The sequence below is a fragment of the Cuculus canorus genome, chromosome 9 (genome assembly GCF_017976375.1).
Source record: "Cuculus canorus isolate bCucCan1 chromosome 9, bCucCan1.pri, whole genome shotgun sequence".
Taxonomy (NCBI): domain Eukaryota; kingdom Metazoa; phylum Chordata; class Aves; order Cuculiformes; family Cuculidae; genus Cuculus; species Cuculus canorus.
In genome coordinates, this window is record NC_071409.1 from 25119149 (window position 1) to 25137707 (window position 18559).

General features: G+C 45.3%; 1 protein-coding gene across 1 annotated transcript; it reads right to left on the minus strand.

The window, feature by feature from the left end:
* Window positions 1-17675: 17675 nt before the first annotated feature.
* RAP2B (RAP2B, member of RAS oncogene family) lies at window positions 17676-18450 on the minus strand. Its single transcript, XM_009567678.2, has one exon. It carries the CDS (start codon window positions 18230-18232, stop codon window positions 17681-17683), a length of 552 nt encoding a protein of 183 aa, XP_009565973.1. The 5' UTR covers window positions 18233-18450; the 3' UTR covers window positions 17676-17680.
* Window positions 18451-18559: the final 109 nt, after the last annotated feature.

Sequence of the window (18559 nt, forward strand, 5' to 3'; positions counted from 1 at the left end):
ACCAAACTGCTTATGTGGCTTGAGGGAGGTCTACGACAAAAGCCTCATCCTGGGCAGGAGGGACAGCAGCAACCTCTGATGCAATACATAAAGGTTACAAAGGGAAGAGCCTAAGTTTGAGGTAAAAGAAGGAATACGGGCAGCTTAGAATAAAGATTAGCATCGGTAAAAATAAAGACAAAAGGCACTGTTTTCACCAATGCTTTCTCCCATCCCTCATTTGCATTTTTTGATGCCAGCTCGCTGATACAACATGGAAACGGTTTGACCAAGTGATGTATCTGTAGGTTTCTATGGTGATCAGCACATAAATTGCCTGCCCAGTCGTGTGTGAAAGAAACCATTCGTTTCAGAAACCACAAATTCTATGCAGAGAGAAAACCGTTCCCTGCATCAGGCTATCAAAGACTGCACTGCACAACAGAAAGCCCAGCACTTATTTACCAGCTGGAGATTTCTGTTGGTGTAGAAGTGTGGGACAGCACGTTTGGGTGATAGCTCGGAAGAGGGCAAAAAACTCTACGAAACATAATACTAATTGCCACTAAGTAATTACACTGCATATCGTAATTTTAAAATATTAATACACACAAAAATTTGTGTATCTGAAATACTGATTTATACAGTAAACTGTAAATAGGTGAAAATCAGCCCATCGCCGATGCCTTTGGGGTGTGATACTCCTTAGGTGCACCTGAGAGAGAGCAAGAGAGCTGGGAGGTGAGCCCTTGGGGAAGCTGCTGGGCTCCATCTGGGATGTTCGAGGCAGTTAGGCACTAGAAGGATTGACAGGAGCTTAAACTTTGTATTTGTTTTACCCTTTTCTTGAAAAAAAGTGCCTTGAAAATGATTGCCATCTACTCCGATACAGACAAAAAGGCTCCACCAACCAGCGGAGACAGTGTCGACCATTTATATTTTGTAAGCGTAGTGACGTGGAGGATTTCTCACATTAATAGCGCCATAGAATGTTTGGGATGGACGGGACATTTAAAGCCCATCCAGAACAACCCCCCTGCAATGAGCAAGGGCATCTTCAACTTGATCAGGTTGCTCAGACCCGATCCAACCCGACCTTGAGTGTTTCCGTAAGCAACCTTCATCTGGAGTAGAAAGAAAAGGCAAATGAGGATCTTACACTACAAAATTTGATAGGGAAGTTTTTAAGAGGCCTTAAAAATGATGTTAAGGCTAATTCTGACAAAGTGAGATGATCATTATTACTACTGAGAAAAGGCAACACAGGTTAGAAATGGTTGTTGGAAGATCCGAAGCCAATAAAAGGTGCCCTGGAGACGTGGTGAAATTCCTGTACGGAAGCTCATGCTTTCTCTAATGAAGTAGCTGTGTCTGATATTCTGCCAGTCTCTTTAATTAAACATATCACCTACACATGAAGAGAAAAGTTGGAGTGGAGTAGAAAGGGCTGTTTTATGCTGGTATCTTCCTTTCCTTGAATTTCTGTCCTGGCCATAATCCCAGAACAAGTACGCTTGGCAGAAGTAAATTTTGGTCAAATATGTGCGATCAAAGTTAGCACCAAGAATAAACCGTAAACAGGAAACTCTCTCAAGGTGTGAATCATCTGTACTTGGGAGTATCTCCATTGGTTTCGCAGTAGTCCATCAGCAGATCAACCCCTGCTCCATCAAAAATCAAATTATGATCTAGGGACAAGCATCTTATTTGTGGCACTCAAAGTCAGCATCCAAGTACAGCGCAGAAAGCTTTCACCATCTGCCCAGAAACCCACAGAACTGAGTCTACAACTCGATGGAGGAAGATTCCATGCATTATTTTCCTATTGAAAAATCTTTCCCATTTGAAGGACAGAATTCCCCATCACTGAGCCATCACCAGCCCCGCAGCAGACAACCGCAGGGCTCTGGGGCAGCCACAGTGCAGGTCACGCACGCATCCTGGCGAGCACAGACTGGCAGGTAAGGCCAAGTTTCTCCAGGGAACATTTTGATTTGATCAGGCATGGAAAGAAAACACTTGAAAAATAAATATTCGGCATAGCCGGCAATGCGCGCTCGCAGCCCAGGCGGCCAACTGTGTCCTCAGCTGCACCAAAAGCAGCGTGGCCAGCAGGGCGAGGGAGGAGATTCTGCCCCTCTGTTCCTCTCTTGTGAGACCTCACCTGGAGTATTGTGTCCAGTTCTGGAATCCTCAATGTAAGGAGATGGAACTGTTGGAACGGGTCCAGAGGAGGCTACGAGGATGATCCGAGGGCTGCAGCACCTCCCATACGAGGACAGGCTGAGAGAGTTGGGGTTGTTCAGCCTGGAGAGGAGAAGGCTCCGAGGAGACCTTAGAGCAGCTTCCAGTACCTGAAGGGGCTACAAGAAAGCTGGAGAGGGGCTGTTCACAAAGGCTTGTGGGGATAGGACGAGAGGCATTGGGTACAAACTGGAGAGGAGCAAATTTAGACTGGACATATGGAAGAATTTCTTCACCATGAGGGTGGTGAGGCCCTGGCCCAGGTTGCCCAGGGAAACTGTGGCTGCCCCATCCCTGGAGGGGTTCCAGGCCAGGTTGGATGGGCCTTGGGCAGCCTGAGCCAGTGGGAGGTGTCCCTGCCCATGGCAGGGGGTGGAAGTGGGTGGGCTTTAAGGTCCCTTCCAACACAAACTATTCTATGATTCTATGACAGTAAATAAAGTTTTCAGGTGAATATCTATTTATATTTGCTAATTTCCAAGTGAAATTCCAGACACTTCTTAAGCACAAAATCTTTTCCACTCCATTCTCTGGAAACTAAGTGCAAAAAAACCCAAAATCTGAAGTTTCACACCATACTGGTTTTGATGCAATAGCTTCTATTCCCCTTCTCTAAATGCCGCACCTCTCCCCATAACTGCTGCCCTGGCTTTCCCGGAGCAGAGGGCTCAGCGCGCTCCCCGGCACTGAGGCGCTGCCTGCCCCGGCAGAGCCAGGCGGCCACGGCTGTCAAGAGCAGGAATGGAAAGAATGAATTAGCATTTTTATTACACGCATCCCCCAAATCAGAAAAGCAACTCCATACATGTACCGATCAATGTAGAGCCACGCAGAGAGCAGTTATTTTAAAGATCTAGTTTAAGAAACTAAAGCTAAGAGGAGGGCTTTTTTCCCCCCCCCGTAAAACAAGTACGACTTCTTCACATTAGTGAAACATCTAAGGGATCTGAACAGGCTGGACTGCTGGGCCGAGACCAATGGGATGAGGTTTAACAAGACCAAATGCCGGGTCCTGCACTTGGGGCACAACAACCCTATGCAGCGCTACAGACTGGGGGAAGAATGGCTGGAGAGCTGCACGGAAGAGAAGGACCTGGGGGTGCTGGTTGACAGCCGACTGAACATGAGCCAGCAGTGTGCCCAGGTGGCCAAGAAGGCCAATGGCATCTTGGCTTGTATCAGAAATGGGGTCACCAGCAGGTCCAGGGAGGTTATTCTCCCTCTGTACTCGGCACTGGTGAGACCGCACCTCGAATACTGTGTTCAGTTCTGGGCCCCTCACCACAAGAAGGATGTTGAGGCTCTGGAGCGTGTCCAGAGAAGAGCAACGAAGCTGGTGAGGGGGCTGGAGAACAAGTCTTATGAGGAGCGGCTGAGAGAGCTGGGGTTGTTTAGCCTGGAGAAGAGGAGGCTGAGGGGAGACCTTATTACTCTCTACAACTACCTGAAAGGAGGTTGTGGAGAGGAGGGAGCTGGCCTCTTCTCCCAAGTGACAGGGGACAGGACTAGAGGGAATGGCCTGAAGCTCCGTCAGGGGAGGTTCAGGTTGGATATCAGAAAAAAATTCTTCACAGTAAGAGTCATTGGGTACTGGAACAGGCTGCCCAGGGAGGTGGTCGAGTCGCCTTCCCTGGAGGTGTTTAAGGAACAGGTGGATGAAGTACTTAGGGACATGGTTTAGGGAGTGTTAGGAACGGTTGGACTCGATGATCCAATGGGTCCTTTCCAACCTTGTGATTCTGTGATTCTGTGATTCTGTGATCTAAGCATGTGACAGTTATGTCCAACAGCAATTATCAGCTACAGTCATGATAACAGGGCAAAAGACAAAGGGTAAAAAGGAATAAAATTCATGTACTTTGTAACTAGCTGACTGTATAACCTGTGTAGAAGGCTTTCGACTCAATGTTTGCCGTCCTTGTGAATAATGGCATGAAACCCAGTTTTTATGAAGTGTTAGTCCTTCACAGGTCTTTATGAAGCTGAAAAACAAATCTCAGTCCCTGACTGCCACACACTTTAGGCAGAAGCACCGAATCCATCTATTTAGGAATTCCCAAAAGGAAAATGTGGATAATAAAAAACTGGCAACAAGACAGACCTTGTTCATCGCTGTAGACTAAGTCACTGGTTAGCACTTTTCCCCTGAGAAAGTATCAAGTAGATTCCTCTTGAGTATGTTCCCCTGTACCCAGGATTATTATTTCCCTATATACCTTGGAAGGGGATGGGCTAATGGCAGGAGTTAATGCACTTAGTGCCCTTCAGGAATCAAACCTGGAATTTGTGAATTCAGATACAACTTGAAGCAGATAGCAATGTAAGTTTAAAAAAAAAAAAAAACCAAAAAAAAAAAGAAAACAAAAAACCAAAACAAAACAAAAAACCCCCTATGTTTACTCTCAGTTTTTCCACAAACAAGCATTGAAATGTCAGTCGATTGTGTTTTACCCCGTTACAGAGAAACATAAATGCCAACTCCTAAAACATATTAGGGAATTTGTATGGCTGAGAGAAAGGATATAATATACACAATGATTTTCTTTTCCAAAGTCAATTACTGTCGCTCCCAAGCCTGAATGAAGCAGCTGCAAACCTTCAGCAAGCAGCTGCTCCCGTAAGCCCGTCTGCTCCGTCGCCGACTCTGCACCATGGAGTGCGGTGCTGAGCTGCCAGCCCCGAGCCGGCGCTGACTGACCCCACCTTAGCCCGACTGCCCGAGGCCACGCTGAGCACTGTTCATCACCCACGGCCACGCGATGCCTTGGCCTCCTGCAAGTACCTCGGTAGCTTTATATTTTGTAAAGCGCCGTGGGATCCCGGTGCATAGATAGGAGGAAAGCGAGATATTTGGGCTCCATCAGGCGCTTCCCGCGTTATGAGTGTGCGGGGTAGCTCAGACTTTCTTCATTGAGGCTCTTTTAAAGAGCCATAAACTCCCAACATCCCCTGGCACCATCATTTTAGACCATCTACAAACAGCACCACTGTACGAAGATGGAGCTTTGAGAACCTTGATCCTTGACGGGTCCCTGTCCCTGGCAGGGGGGTTGGAACTGGATGGGCTTTAAGGTCCCTTCTCATCTGAATCATTCTATAATTCTATGATTCTAGGATAAGAACTGCGGGCCTCCCACTAAGATCTGAGACCTGGTGAATGTACAGACGCAGGAGAAGCTACAAACACACAGCCAGAAGATATCGCCTTCTGGGTGACCTGCGTGCGTAAAGGAATGGAACCCAAGTACACCCAAGCACCACTTCTGCTACCTCTGACATGCCTCAAACCCACAGAAGAAACACGTATTCAAGACGCCAAACTGATGAATAGCAGAAATCAGTAGCCCATAAACAATAAATCTATAAATTTGTTCCAAATAATTCAATAGATATAAACCTTTTAGCAGACAAAGGGAAGTCAGTGGTATGGTGACAGCTTTTAATCAGAACAAACCATTTTACTTTAAAGACCCTTAAGCTCTGAACATTAATCGGCATTTATTACTTAATATTAGAAAGTTCCATTACTATCGCCCAGAGCTGGAAGACCATATGTCTTCCAGCCACACTCAGAGCGAGTGCATTTCAATTCATCAGCCCGGTTATTTTTTCAAACGAGGGCAGAGTTGCTGTCGCGTGGTACTTGCTCTATGCCCAGTGAAATTAGCAGCGACTGGAATAACCCACGATTGGAAATCTATATTATTTATAACCTTTGCGTAATCCTCTCGAGCCAGTCATTCAGTGCTGCAGCACTCACTGCATTTTCCATGATGATGCCAAGGAAGAAGCTGACGCTTTGCCCTCAGGTGCTGGAGGTGCCGAGCGATGCAAAACCATCAGCTCGGCAGCCACCTATCTCCGGAGAACAGCTGCACAAAGCATTCACCAACCTCAAATCCAGACACAATAACATGTGCTTCCTTCTTAGCACCCCCAAAATATGAGCTTAACTACTTTTTTTTTCTGTTGGGATAGAATGGGAGGAAGCAGAAATGTGTGTTTAAAAGGAAAGAGGGAGGGAGCTGAGAACACTGAAGTGCACTGATGTCTTCATTTTTCCTCTGCAGCTATGGAAGGAAGAGATAATCATCTACCAAGGAGAAAAGATGAAGAAGCACAGCGTCTCCGGCAAGGCCCCGCTAACCCGGGGAGGCCCTGGGAACAAGGGGAGGATTCTTAGCTCTTCAGCCACATGAGTTTCTGCTGGAAAGAAGGGGAGCTCAGGCTTCTGCAAAGCTCACGGTGCAGAACACCTCCGGGAGAAGAGAGTGCCATGAGATGACCATCACCTTCCCAGGGACGGCCTCTAAAGCGCCAGGTTTTCTGGAGGGAGCTCCTCAGGGGCTGCCAACAAAGCCATTCTGTTCCATACGGTGGAATTATGGCCCTGCAGAGCCACAGTAGCAGGCAGGAGCACCACCCCATCAGTCTCCGGTGAGCCCTGCTAGAAGCCCAACATCAGGGAAACAAACTTCCCGACAACTGCTGCAGCCTCACGGGCAGCAAAACAAGAGACTGGCATACTGTCTCCCAAAGAGAAGTCTGCATAAATTAAAATCTGATTATGCTACATTTTGAACGCTAGATTTTCCACAAGATGGTGAAGCACAGAGATATAGGATCTGTTTTGCATTGGTAATTAAAATAAATTATCATAATCCTTCCTGAGTCCTGCAATCACTATTTTTTAGATTGAACCTTCCCCGAGGGCTTGAAAAAATATTTTCTTTTTCCATAAGGACTGTTATTAGACTTAAAAATAGTATCTATCCTTGACAGAAAGCTAGAGCCACAGCTGAGTGTGTGCCCTGTTACCAGGCTGTAATGCAGGACTGAAATATTCCCTTTTTCACTCTACTGGATCAAGTCTTTTCGTTAATTTTATGAGCGCTGTGACGGATCATCGCTAAAGTCCTTTTTGAAGTATGCATGTTTAATCTTTCAGAAAGATTGATTTGAAAACGACCCAGTTTCAAGTGAATAAAAACTGTACCGGTTTGAAATGGATTCATTTTTGAGCCTACTCAAATCATGTTTTACATCTAACCTTTGGATCTGAGAAATATTTCCATTTTTCTTCAAAGAGTGAAGGGTGGGGCCACCCAAAGGAACTAATCCTTCTCTTTGCAAAGTTTCTACAGTGCCATGTAGCACTTATGCCAAAGCAACACAGCAGTTTTGCTTCCTGAAGTACGGAATTGCAACTTATATTTAATATACACATTTTCATACATGTGGACCATACGCCTCTGGAGGGACCCACAGGCTCGAAGGCTGACAAAGTTCATCCTTTTCTGAATGCAGAGGGGGCAGGAGGGAAAGGCAAGCCCAGGGCACCTTTGTTGTCTCTCCAATTCTGACATAGTTCTGGGGCTTATGTAGCTCCTGGCATCAGCTGTAAAATAAAAACAATAATAAAAGAGAAAAAAAAATGAAAAAAAAAAGTGACTGCTTCATCTAACTTATGGTCTTTTGATGCAGCACAGAGCAGCTGCAGAGCAGAGTGCTCAGGATGTACCCCCAGTATCACTTCAGGATAAGAAACATCCATGGGCAGGGGGGGAACCAAGCCACAAAAAAGCCCAAAACAAATTAGTTCACATTTCAGACATCCGAAAATCCAACTGAAGGCACAGGAGACATTTTTTTAAAAAAAAAATGAAATTACAACTTCTTAAAAGGACAAAAATCACACTTCTAGGCGCAAGTGAAATATTTAAAATGAAGAGTGGGGTGAAATTCTGCTCTCGTTTGCTTAAATAAGGCCCTGATTTCACTAGGGTTACAAAAGAACAGGGAATTCAGAATACATACACTTATGGAATCAGAAAATAAGTCAAGTTTAGATTCCTAACAGCACAGGTCAGTACACAAACACAACTTCAGTCATGAAGCTATATTAAAAATTCTATTGTAGACAAGGAGGATACCCAACACATTTGTTTAGAGTTTGTTTACATGCTAGAATAATACAGTTCAAGTCTTCGCATTAGTATGCACAAAGGCACTTGCCAAATGAACTCCAGTTACTCATCAATTAATTTCTGTTAACTACTTTAAGTGCTGAAAACCCCTGAGTGATGATAAAGGATGTCAGTGTCTTACACACACCTGAAACAAGCTGTGACCAGATGCAGATTGAGCAACTCCAATTTATCACTAAGTCTGTAAAGAATCCAAGAATCTCTATCCTTGAGCTCACAGTATTTCAGTCTGGACGGGTTGTTTCCATCTCCTTATCACCAGCAATACAGAGGGAAGACACAAGCCAGACGTTTCACTCACAGACAGCACTGACCGCAAACAATTCAAACAAGTCCGACAGGTTGCTATCCCCACATCTGGAAAAAGGCTGCACATGTTTAATAACCACAGCGATTTTCTGGTTTAGCAATGCTGAAAAATAATATGTGCCAGGTCAAAAACGTTTGAAAAGAACCAAGAAAACTCTTTCTAGGCACTTATAATTGGCTAAATAAACACGTTGCTATGTTACCAGTCTGATATTGAGTGAGTGTAGGCATCAAATTCCTGATTTTCTACGCTCAGAGCAGAAAAACATGATGTTTCCCAAATTGTGGATACCAAATAAGACTTTATGTATGCTTCAATATTTATGCTCAGAAGTCTGTAACTTTTGCTCCCAGTCCAGAGGTTGAAGTACAGTAGTACTGTAAGTGAATAAATAGCTAAAGGTCCCTGCAAACTCTAATTCACTCCCAGGCTGACCTAATTCTTTGGTAAATAAGCTTTTTCAAGCCGTTTCTGTGCTGAGAGTCCAGGCCTGGGAAAGACTTCAAACATACAATGTTCTCCTTAAATTTGTTTTTATTGCAAAAACACACTGAGTGCATGGCATATATTTCTGGAACGTAGGCAGCGTGTGCTATGCAGTAATTCAAATGTGAATCTCCTCTCTCTTTTTTCCCTTAATTAAAGGGAAAACCAAAAGATCCAACAACAAAAGAGAAAGCAAAACCCACACTAAAGCAAATATAATATTTGAAATAAGAAACCCAGAAGAAAATAGACAGCCAATCTGGAACACGGCAGAGCATTCCAAAAAGGAGGTAAATAGAGATCTCAAACATCAGAAACTTAATTACTCAAGTACTTCATCAGCATGCTTTCATCTTAACTTTGTTAATCATCAAGTAAACTTGGCAGCAAACTCCCAATACTAAATTGAGGTACACAACATTACTGCAGTTCAATCAAGGAATGAAATTATCACTAATCTCATCCTCGCTCCCAACTGCCTTGAGCCACATTCTAACATCACCATTATAAACTTACTTTGGTTAGAGATGTGGAAAACACTCAACACTCATTCAATCTCCGATGCCTCCCCAGAGCCCGAAGAAGCAGCCCTCATCGCTGCATTAGGGGTGGGGCGCAAGAGGAAGAAACTGCAGTCCAGTCAAGGAACTTGTACAGAAGCCACATTACGCATTTCTTACAGAACACAAAGATTCACTGTTTTGACCTCTAAAATGTATCTATTTAATGCAACTAAGGAAAGTATTTGCAGAACAGGTACCTGCAGAAGACTCCTCTTTCAGACTAGCCTTCCAAATGACAAAGTGGATATAACGCACATGCATACTTCTTCCTCAAAACGCTGAGCCGTTTTCCTCCGAGCACACCAGACACCACTGCTACTCGTTAGCTGTAGGAGTGTGATGCAAGGTGTCAGTTCACCTTGATGGAAACTGTTCTTTGCCTCTGCTCTCCCAGAACAAACCTACAGCAACCACATAACTCTGACAAGCGCAGAGTCGCAGGTATTGTACGGATGCTCAGTGTCAAGTATAACTTCCAACAAAGGCTACAGCTTCTCAAACATTTCAATGTGAACCATCTTTCCATCCCAGGGCTTTGATAAGCAATTGCTTCATTATCGCTGCCTCATCTGGGCTTCCTCCTCCCCCACGCAGCCTACAAGAAGAACGCTGGAGCTCCGAGTGAGCAGCAATGCCACAAAGTCAGCCCATGTCTGACAAACACCCATGGCAGAAGCAGCACAACGTTTTTCCTCACTATAGGCAAAAAAACCCGCAAAGGCACAGCTCGCCATGCAGCAGCAAAGAGAAGGGATAATCATCTCCCGTCTAAATGACTGTCCATTATTCTGAGCGATGAGAAGTCATCTGTAAACAAAAAGTTACACTAAGCGTTCTTATTTGCATGATCATATTTTTTGAAAGCAGAAGCCTGGAGGTTTTGATTCTTTACCTCCAGTAAGGCTTTCAGCGAGTCAAGAGACCTTCGCTTCTTGCCTACTGTGTCTATCAAACCCTACAACATGGAGATATTTACAGTACCAAGTTAATATAAACATTGAATCATACTTAAACACATCCTCTTATCTAGTGAGAACTATCACAATAATAAACCAATCTTCGAACATTTAAATAAACCCAGGTTGGTGAAAAATTACAAAGGACATTCTCTGAGATTATTCAAGTACCATAGTTTCACCTCAAAAGGCTTTTAAGCATCTTTTCTAGTAACCTCCTTCCAATACTGAGTTCTGTATTAGAGGAAAAACAGTCAACACACTCTTTTAAGCGACAGCATTCTTTCTGCATACTATGTGTCCTCAATCCTTCTCTCTTGATCTTCTTCCTTTCCTTCATTTGGTACTGCAATTCCAGAGCCAAATGCTTGTGCAAAATCAGTTCATCTGCACTGAAATTAAGATTTAAAAAAAAAATCTCGGGTTGGAGAAACTGAGGTGTAGAAAGCTTTAAATATTTGCCAGAAGGATGCAAAATCAGTGCGGAAGCTGGAAACCTATAAGAGGGCACGGCTTTGACAGAAGGCTAAGCCGGACATCCCTGTTACAGCTTTCCAAGTTAGGAACATCTTGCTCCCTCCAACTCCGTCACAGATGCAGTAAACTGTTTGGAAGCAGCAAGATGGTAAGGAACTTAAATAGTCTCTCCTATCAGAAAAGCATAAGGCTTCCCCACCTCAGGACAGTTGACACCATGGCTAGAAAGAACACGACCAGTTCCATCATCTCTTGGCAAGACAAGGAAATGACACAACTCAAGTTAATTTAATGGTAAATGCATCTCCTATCTTTCCTCAACCCTCCGAATAAATGCTATCACAAGGGTATCAACGGCCACATTTCTCAGGAACACTTCTAGGTGTATCACTGCTAACAGCTAAAACAAAACTTCTTTCAGATACCCACATCAGGCTCCACACCTGAATATCTTGCCTACTAATAACAGGGCAAACAAACATTCTACTGCAGCTCAGTACTTACTGCTTTTTCTGCAATTTTATCTCTAACAGGATAACTTGAATTTGTTAAGTATTCATCCTAATTGTTTAAACTGGGATAACAGGAGTAACACTGCAGAAACGAAGCATTAGATGAATATACCCATAAATGAGAAGCTGGTTAGGGAATAGCGATACAAACGCTGTCCTGTACCATTTTCAATACTCGATTCAAAGACAAAAAAATCCATTCCAGAGTAGTTTTTCACCTAAAAGTCCATTTACAATCATCCTCAAAACCAACCTCAAACATCCCATTTTACCCTAGCATCATAACAGAGCAGGATAACAGGACTACAGTGAAAAGCAAAGAGCTGAGCAATGTCATTCTGAGAAGTCTAGCTGCTGCAGCACTTGCTGCACAATCATAATCAGTCAATCAAGCAGAGGAGAGACATCTGGGATCTGTTACCTGCACATCACATCTCCTAACTGCACGCTTCTTATAAGGTTCCCTTAAAGACCTTTGTAGAAATAAACGGGTTTTAAATCACTAAAGCCAAATTCACATGTCAGAGACCATTTACCTAAAAATACCTCTGTCAAGGATTACCAAAAACATAGCTATGGATTTTTGATTGCTTAGTCTCCTCTTTGCCCAAACCCCTCCTTTTGCTCCAAAAGACCCAGACACTGCCAAAATGAAATAAAGTCATTACAGAACAGCTGCTTCTAATATTTTAAGACTTATTCGAACAACTTAAAAGATTTGGTCAGCTGACTTCTAGCTTTACAGTGTTTTACCTAACACTTCGCTAATATTGCAGATTCAGTATTTAAGCATAATATTTACTTCTATGCACAATTTGTCATCTACTGAATCACTATGACCTAGCATCAACAGCATTAAAGCAGCACCTGATGTGTATTAGAGCAGTTATACCCTTCAAAAAAAATAAAACAGCTAAAGGGAAATTATAATGGCTGTTCTTAAGCTTTCTGCACATAAAGTGTCTCTGCTCTAGCCTATTACTGGTCAACCAGCTCAGGTTTCATTGGGCGTTTTCTTCAGTGCGACGCTGACTCTGTGCAGCACTGAGATCACAGAGGTTGAGATCATCCGTGGTAAGGGCAAGAATTCCGATTCCAACCCCAACAAAGCCAGAAGAATACACACATGCACACAATGACTCTTAATTAGGGAAGAGATTCTCAATTACAGACCAACAAATCCTCAGTCTACTCAAATTAAAAAACAAAAAATCCTGAACAAATCCAACCCAGGCAGCCCCAGCAACACACCTCCACCCCATCTCCCATCATTAACTCACTTGATTAGCAGTTTGAACTAAATATCTGTGATTGAACCACTCTCATCTGCTATGCACACGTTTACCAAAGATTGCCAGCCCCAAATAAGAAGTTGTAGGAGTTGGGCAGATGTTGGATTTCCACAAAAAGTAGATTCTAGAGCACCGTGATGTAGCAGTGACAGGAAGGAGAAACTTTATAACACACACATTTTGCCCGAGGTGATAAAACACCACTGGAGCAGGCTGTAAGCTGTGAAGAACATTATTTACAACCATTTCACCTTTGAACAGAGCTCATATGCATCCTCACTTCCACAGCAAGTTCCAAATCTCCGCATAATGTGAATAGGCACTCCAGAAAATACTTCCCAAAGACACAGTGAAGATCTCTGAAGAGGAAGGTCTGTGTTGCTATACAAACCTGGAGAGTAAAAGAGCTTCCAACAGCAGTTGAGCTTCAGCCATTCTCTCCACTGAAGTCATGAGAGCTGTCCTTTAGTTGGAACGGGATGAGATTCTAGAGAACACACACATCACTCCTTTTCGTACAAAATTCTCAAAGTAAAATGGAAGTTTCTGCATTTTGTCACTCTTCAAGGAAATCTGGTACTTAACAACACCTGCACGCAATGAGTGTCCAAAAGAAGAGGCCATAAAGAGCCAGCTGCCCTTTATTTAAAATGCCCTTTGCAAAAAACTTGCCATACATTCTTTTGAGAGGATCAGAACCATCAGGAATCCAACAGCCACAGAATTCAACATCATCTCCAGAGCAATAAGCATCAATAAAGCCTGAGCATCGTGTCAAGAAGAACCACACTTGTAACGAGAACGAGGTTGAGAATACTGTAGTTACAATCACAGAGACTAGGATTTCAAAGACACGCTTTCTTGCAACAGAACAAGCTTGGAGTTTTAAAAATACAATCGTTACGTACAGCAAAATACGTGGCCACAGGACCAGCCTTAAACTAAGGCCTTGTTTACACAATTTCTGCACTGTCAGGAAGTATTTGGGCTGGGAATGCCATTTTTTTCTTTCAAATCAATTACATATTTGTAATTCTCACTGTGAAAAAAAGCTATATACCACCTTTGTATTGACACGGGTACAACATATTCCCACAGGGAAAAAGGAATAAAAGAGTACCTTTATATTGATACATTTTCCTCAAGTGTAGAAGCTAATATAGCTTTCATTATTCAGTCAAGTTAAAGCAGTATGACCTTTTTCTACTTCAGACAAGGCTTATGTTTAACAAGCACCAAAACACCTCAGAGTATTCAGAAGATCAGACTACTGAGCTCTACTTTTTGTCCTCACGGAGTCACAGAGAACATTGAACATCTAAATACATTCAAAACACTGGTTAGACCCATGCCATGGTTTCTTAAATCCTTCACTGTTTAACAAACACACTTTTTTTGGCAGAGTATCTACACAGAACCCCAGTATAATCCAGAACTTACTAGGCTGCCTTCAGCTGCTCTGCCAGGCTCAGGAAAACTGGACTTTCTGTGCCACTGTGTGCTACAAACACCCATTTTTGCATCGTTCCTCAATCACGACGCAGGCAGTAGGGAAACAGGAGGCACTAGAGAACACGAAGAATCTGCTGTCTGTTGGGGAGAACAGAATAAAAATCTGCTTTTATTAAATCAAACAAGTTGCTTTCAATACACTGATCTGGAGCAAGGCCAGGTGGGGTGCTAAAAATGGTAAAATCCCATTGAATTTAAGGCGAAACTGAACCATAGCAATAGCTGAGATGTCAATTTATGGCATTGTTTTTAAAAGTTCAGACATGATTTCTTTTAAATCGCAGACATGGTGGCAGCCACACTTTCTTAGTTTTCAACACAGTATTTTTGTTAAAAGAAACCCCTGCTATTAATACACATTATACCCCTGCCCCTTTAAAAAAAGTCCTCGATGGGCCGGCTTCTAAACTCATTTTTAGCCATTTCTCAATGACAAGCTGCAAAAGTTATTTGCCATTTTCACTTCAAAATAGGGGGCTGGATCAATTTGTCTGTTACTCAAAGACCCCAAGCAGAAGCTGAGGGAGCATCACTACAGTCGCCTTCTCCAGACTGTCTTTGTTTTCAACCGTGATTGTATCAGTCTGACTGATAAAACCCCACTGATTGAATCAGAACAGGTCTTTGCTGTTTTCTGAGGAAGAGATATGTTCAATACTTAAGTACATAAACTATTCCAAATTTTCAGTAGATACCAGATGTAGCTAAAATAAGTATCAAATTTTCAGCTGAAAGAGACAATTATAATTTTAATCTCCATCACTGCATCCACAGAATTAAACTAATACTTTACACCCTTGTTCCAGTGCTGAAGCAGAAAGTTTTCCTTCTCAAAATAGAAGAAAAGAACAGATTCACAGGAGGAACCATGGCAGTTAGTTTTCAGTTGGTGTGATTAAAAAACCCCTTTACACAGCACTGCTCAACTTTTGCTTTCATATGGTAAAATCATTCCAAATCTCCTTGGGATGGGGGGGATAAATAAAACCCAAGTTGCAGGTTTTGTGTGTGAATGTTTAAAGAAGGAGCAAAGAGAAGAAGATAAAACTCCTTAGATCTTCCAAATGACAAAGGTACAGGTCTCCTCCCACCCAAACCCCTCTGCAAACCACAAAAGAAATAATGGTCCTATGCATAATTTTGAAGAGTTATAACACAATGGGATTAAAAGCTTAAATTTTATAACTAATTGACCTTTAGAGTTTTACCCCAATAAATCATACTGTTCCCAATAATCTTTAAGGACCTCATCTTGCAAGTCCTTCTGCATTAAAGCCAGCCACCCTCCTAACGCTGCCTCCTGAACACAGCCTCCTCTCACATGCTGGCATCACATGGGGTCAGGACACAAACACAAATGAAAAACTGCATTACAAATGACTAACCATTAGGTAAAACAGCAATCTTGTGGCTTATCTCTTTCCTTCAAACACTGTCCTTAGCTAAATCGAGCCCTCCCACATGCCTTTCACTTCTATTAAGATATAAACCAGGATTAACAACCTAAATAATAGTGTTTCATGTAATACAGAAAAGCGCACAAAGTTGTTTTCTAAAAAACAGCATTTGTATTAATTTTTTTTTTTTCCAAATGGATAGACACCTCTTAAATGAATGGCTAGAATTAAAATGACACTTGTTAGAATTTTCTTGGTACATCATAACGATAAGATTTCCTTCTTTGCTGGCTTGGAGGTACATCCCACAACAAAACCGAAGGGAAAAAAAGACACCAAAAAAAAAAAAAATGAAAAAGCCCACCCCTCAAAATCCCAAAAGGCTAAATTCTTGTAAATTTGAAGTAAATGAAGCCCAAACTTGCAAGACATGGAAATTACAGTTAAAAGGCTCAGATGGAAATAAGAAATAAATTCCGCTAACAATAGGCCCTTTTGTCCTGGCTTGTTCGGTAGGATTACTGCAAGGAAACTGTTAAGTAGTTTTTGGAGTAGCAGATAATGGGATTCTGTGGAGCTTTCACAGGTTGGCACCGGCTGGAACAGCTGAGTTTTGAAGGCACTCTATAGACACAGGGTTGCTGTTGGCCCTGCATCACACATAGGAAGTCTTTGCACTTTTAGAGAGCTAGTCATCAAAATCAGTTATTGCCAACCCAAAAAGAAAAACCCTCGGAACAAAACCACCACCAAGAGAAATTCAAATAAACTCCCACCCGCCCAAGAGAAATTCAAATAAAAAACGAAATCACACACACACGCACACCTAAAAAAAAAAAAATTGTGCAGATTTGTAACATTTTCACAGCTGATTTTTTTAAAAAAACAAACAAACAAACAAACAACCACAAACAGGGAAACCCCAACACGCTCCCACTCTCCTGCAAACTCCCATCCCATACAGCAGGTAAACAAAATAGAAGATGATTCCACGGATCATCAGCAGACACGTCCTGGCACCCCGCACTGTATTGGCATCAGTGTTTAACTCAAAGTTCCAGTTCAGATGTGCAATTCTCCAGGCTGGACGCCCCGGCACAACCTCCCAACTTTGCATAGAGATCCTCGGGACGGCGGAGGGGGGAAACCCGCGTCCCGGGCGGCTCCCCGAGTCCCTCGAGCCTCCCGGAGGGATGGGACCGGCTGCCCCGCATCCCTCCATCCTCCCGGAGGGATGGGACCGGCTGCCCCGCATCCCTCCATCCTCCCGGAGGGATGGGACCGGCTGCCCCGCATCCCTCCATCCTCCAGGAGGGATGGGACCCGCTGCCTCGCATCCCTCCATCCTCCCCCGGGATGGGACCGGCTGCCCCTCATCCCTCGATGCTTCGGGAGCGATGGGACCGGCTGCCCCGCATCCTTCGCTCCTCCTGCGGGACGGGACCGGCTGCCCCGCATCCCTCGATCCTCGGGCAGGACGGGACCGCTCCTGGCCGCATCCCTCGCTCCTCCTGCGGGACGGGACCAGCTGCCCCGCATCCTTGGATGCTCCCAGACGGATGGGACCGGCTGCCCCGCATCCCTCGATGCTCCCAGAGGGACGGGACCGGCTGCCCCGCATCCTTCGCTCCTCCCGCGGGACGGGACCGGCTGCCCCGCATCCTTCGATGCTCCCAGAGGGACGGGACCGGCTGTTGCGCATCTTTCGCTCCTCCCGGAGGGACGGGACCGGCTGCCCCGCATCCCTCGTCCCCCGTGCCCGCAGCATCCCGCGGCAGACACCGACAGCAAATATTCAGCGACCAAGACTGGACGAAAACGTACATGCCGAAAAAAGCCACATTTCCAACACGATTTTTTTTTTGGGGGGGGGGGTGTTTTTTGTTTGTTTTTTTTTCCTCGGGTTTCGGGGTTCGCCCGCGCTGGCGGCTGCCCCGAGCCCGCAGGCAGCCCCGCTCCCCGCCCTCAGAGGATGGCGCAGGAGGAGCAGCACTGCTCGTCCCCGTTGGGCTGCGAGGCGTAGTTCATCTGCCTGACGATCTCGGCGAAGAGCTCGTCCACCGAGTCTTTGGTTTTGGCCGAGGTCTCCATGAAGGGGCAGCTCCACTCCTCGGCCAGGGCTTTGCCCTCCCCGAAGGAGACCTCCCGCTCGCCCTCCAGGTCCACCTTGTTGCCCACCAGGATCATGGGCACCCTCTCGTACCTCTTCACCCGGATGATCTGGTCCCGCATGGGCTTGATGTCCTGGAAGCTCTGCTGGTTCACCAGGCTGTAGACCAGGATGAAGCCCTGCCCGTTCTTGATGTAGAGGTCCCGCATGGAGGCGAACTGCTCGGTGCCCGCCGTGTCCAGGATCTCCAGCACCGACGGCGAGCAGTCCACCTCGATCTCCTTGCGGTAGAAGTCCTCGATGGTGGGGTCATACTTCTCGATGAAGGAGCCCGTCACGAACTGCACGGTGAGGGCGGACTTGCCCACGCCGCCCGAGCCCAGCACCACCACCTTGTACTCCCGCATGGCTCCCGGCGCGCCGCCTCCCTCGCCTCCCGCTCGGGGCTGCCGCGTCCCTCCCGCCCTCACGGCGGGCGGAGAGAGGGAGGGAGGGACGGAGGGAGGGAGGGAGCGAGGGCCGCGCACGCCCCGCCGGGCGCTCGCTGGCGCCGCCGGGGCGGGGAAGGGGCCGCCCCGGGGCCGGGCGGCGGCTGCGCGGGGCGGAGGAGAAGGAGGAGGAACTCGGCGCTCCCAGCACCGACACGACACGGCTCTGCCGCGCCCAGGGCGCCCCGCCCAGTGGCTGCCCAGAGGCGCCCCGCCCCGCTCCGTTGGCTGCGGCCGCAGACGCCC

Excerpts from the sequence above, each read along its gene's own strand:
- RAP2B (XM_009567678.2), bottom strand. The coding sequence starts at position 18,232 with ATGCGGGAGTACAAGGTGGTGGTGCTGGGCTCGGGCGGCGTGGGCAAG.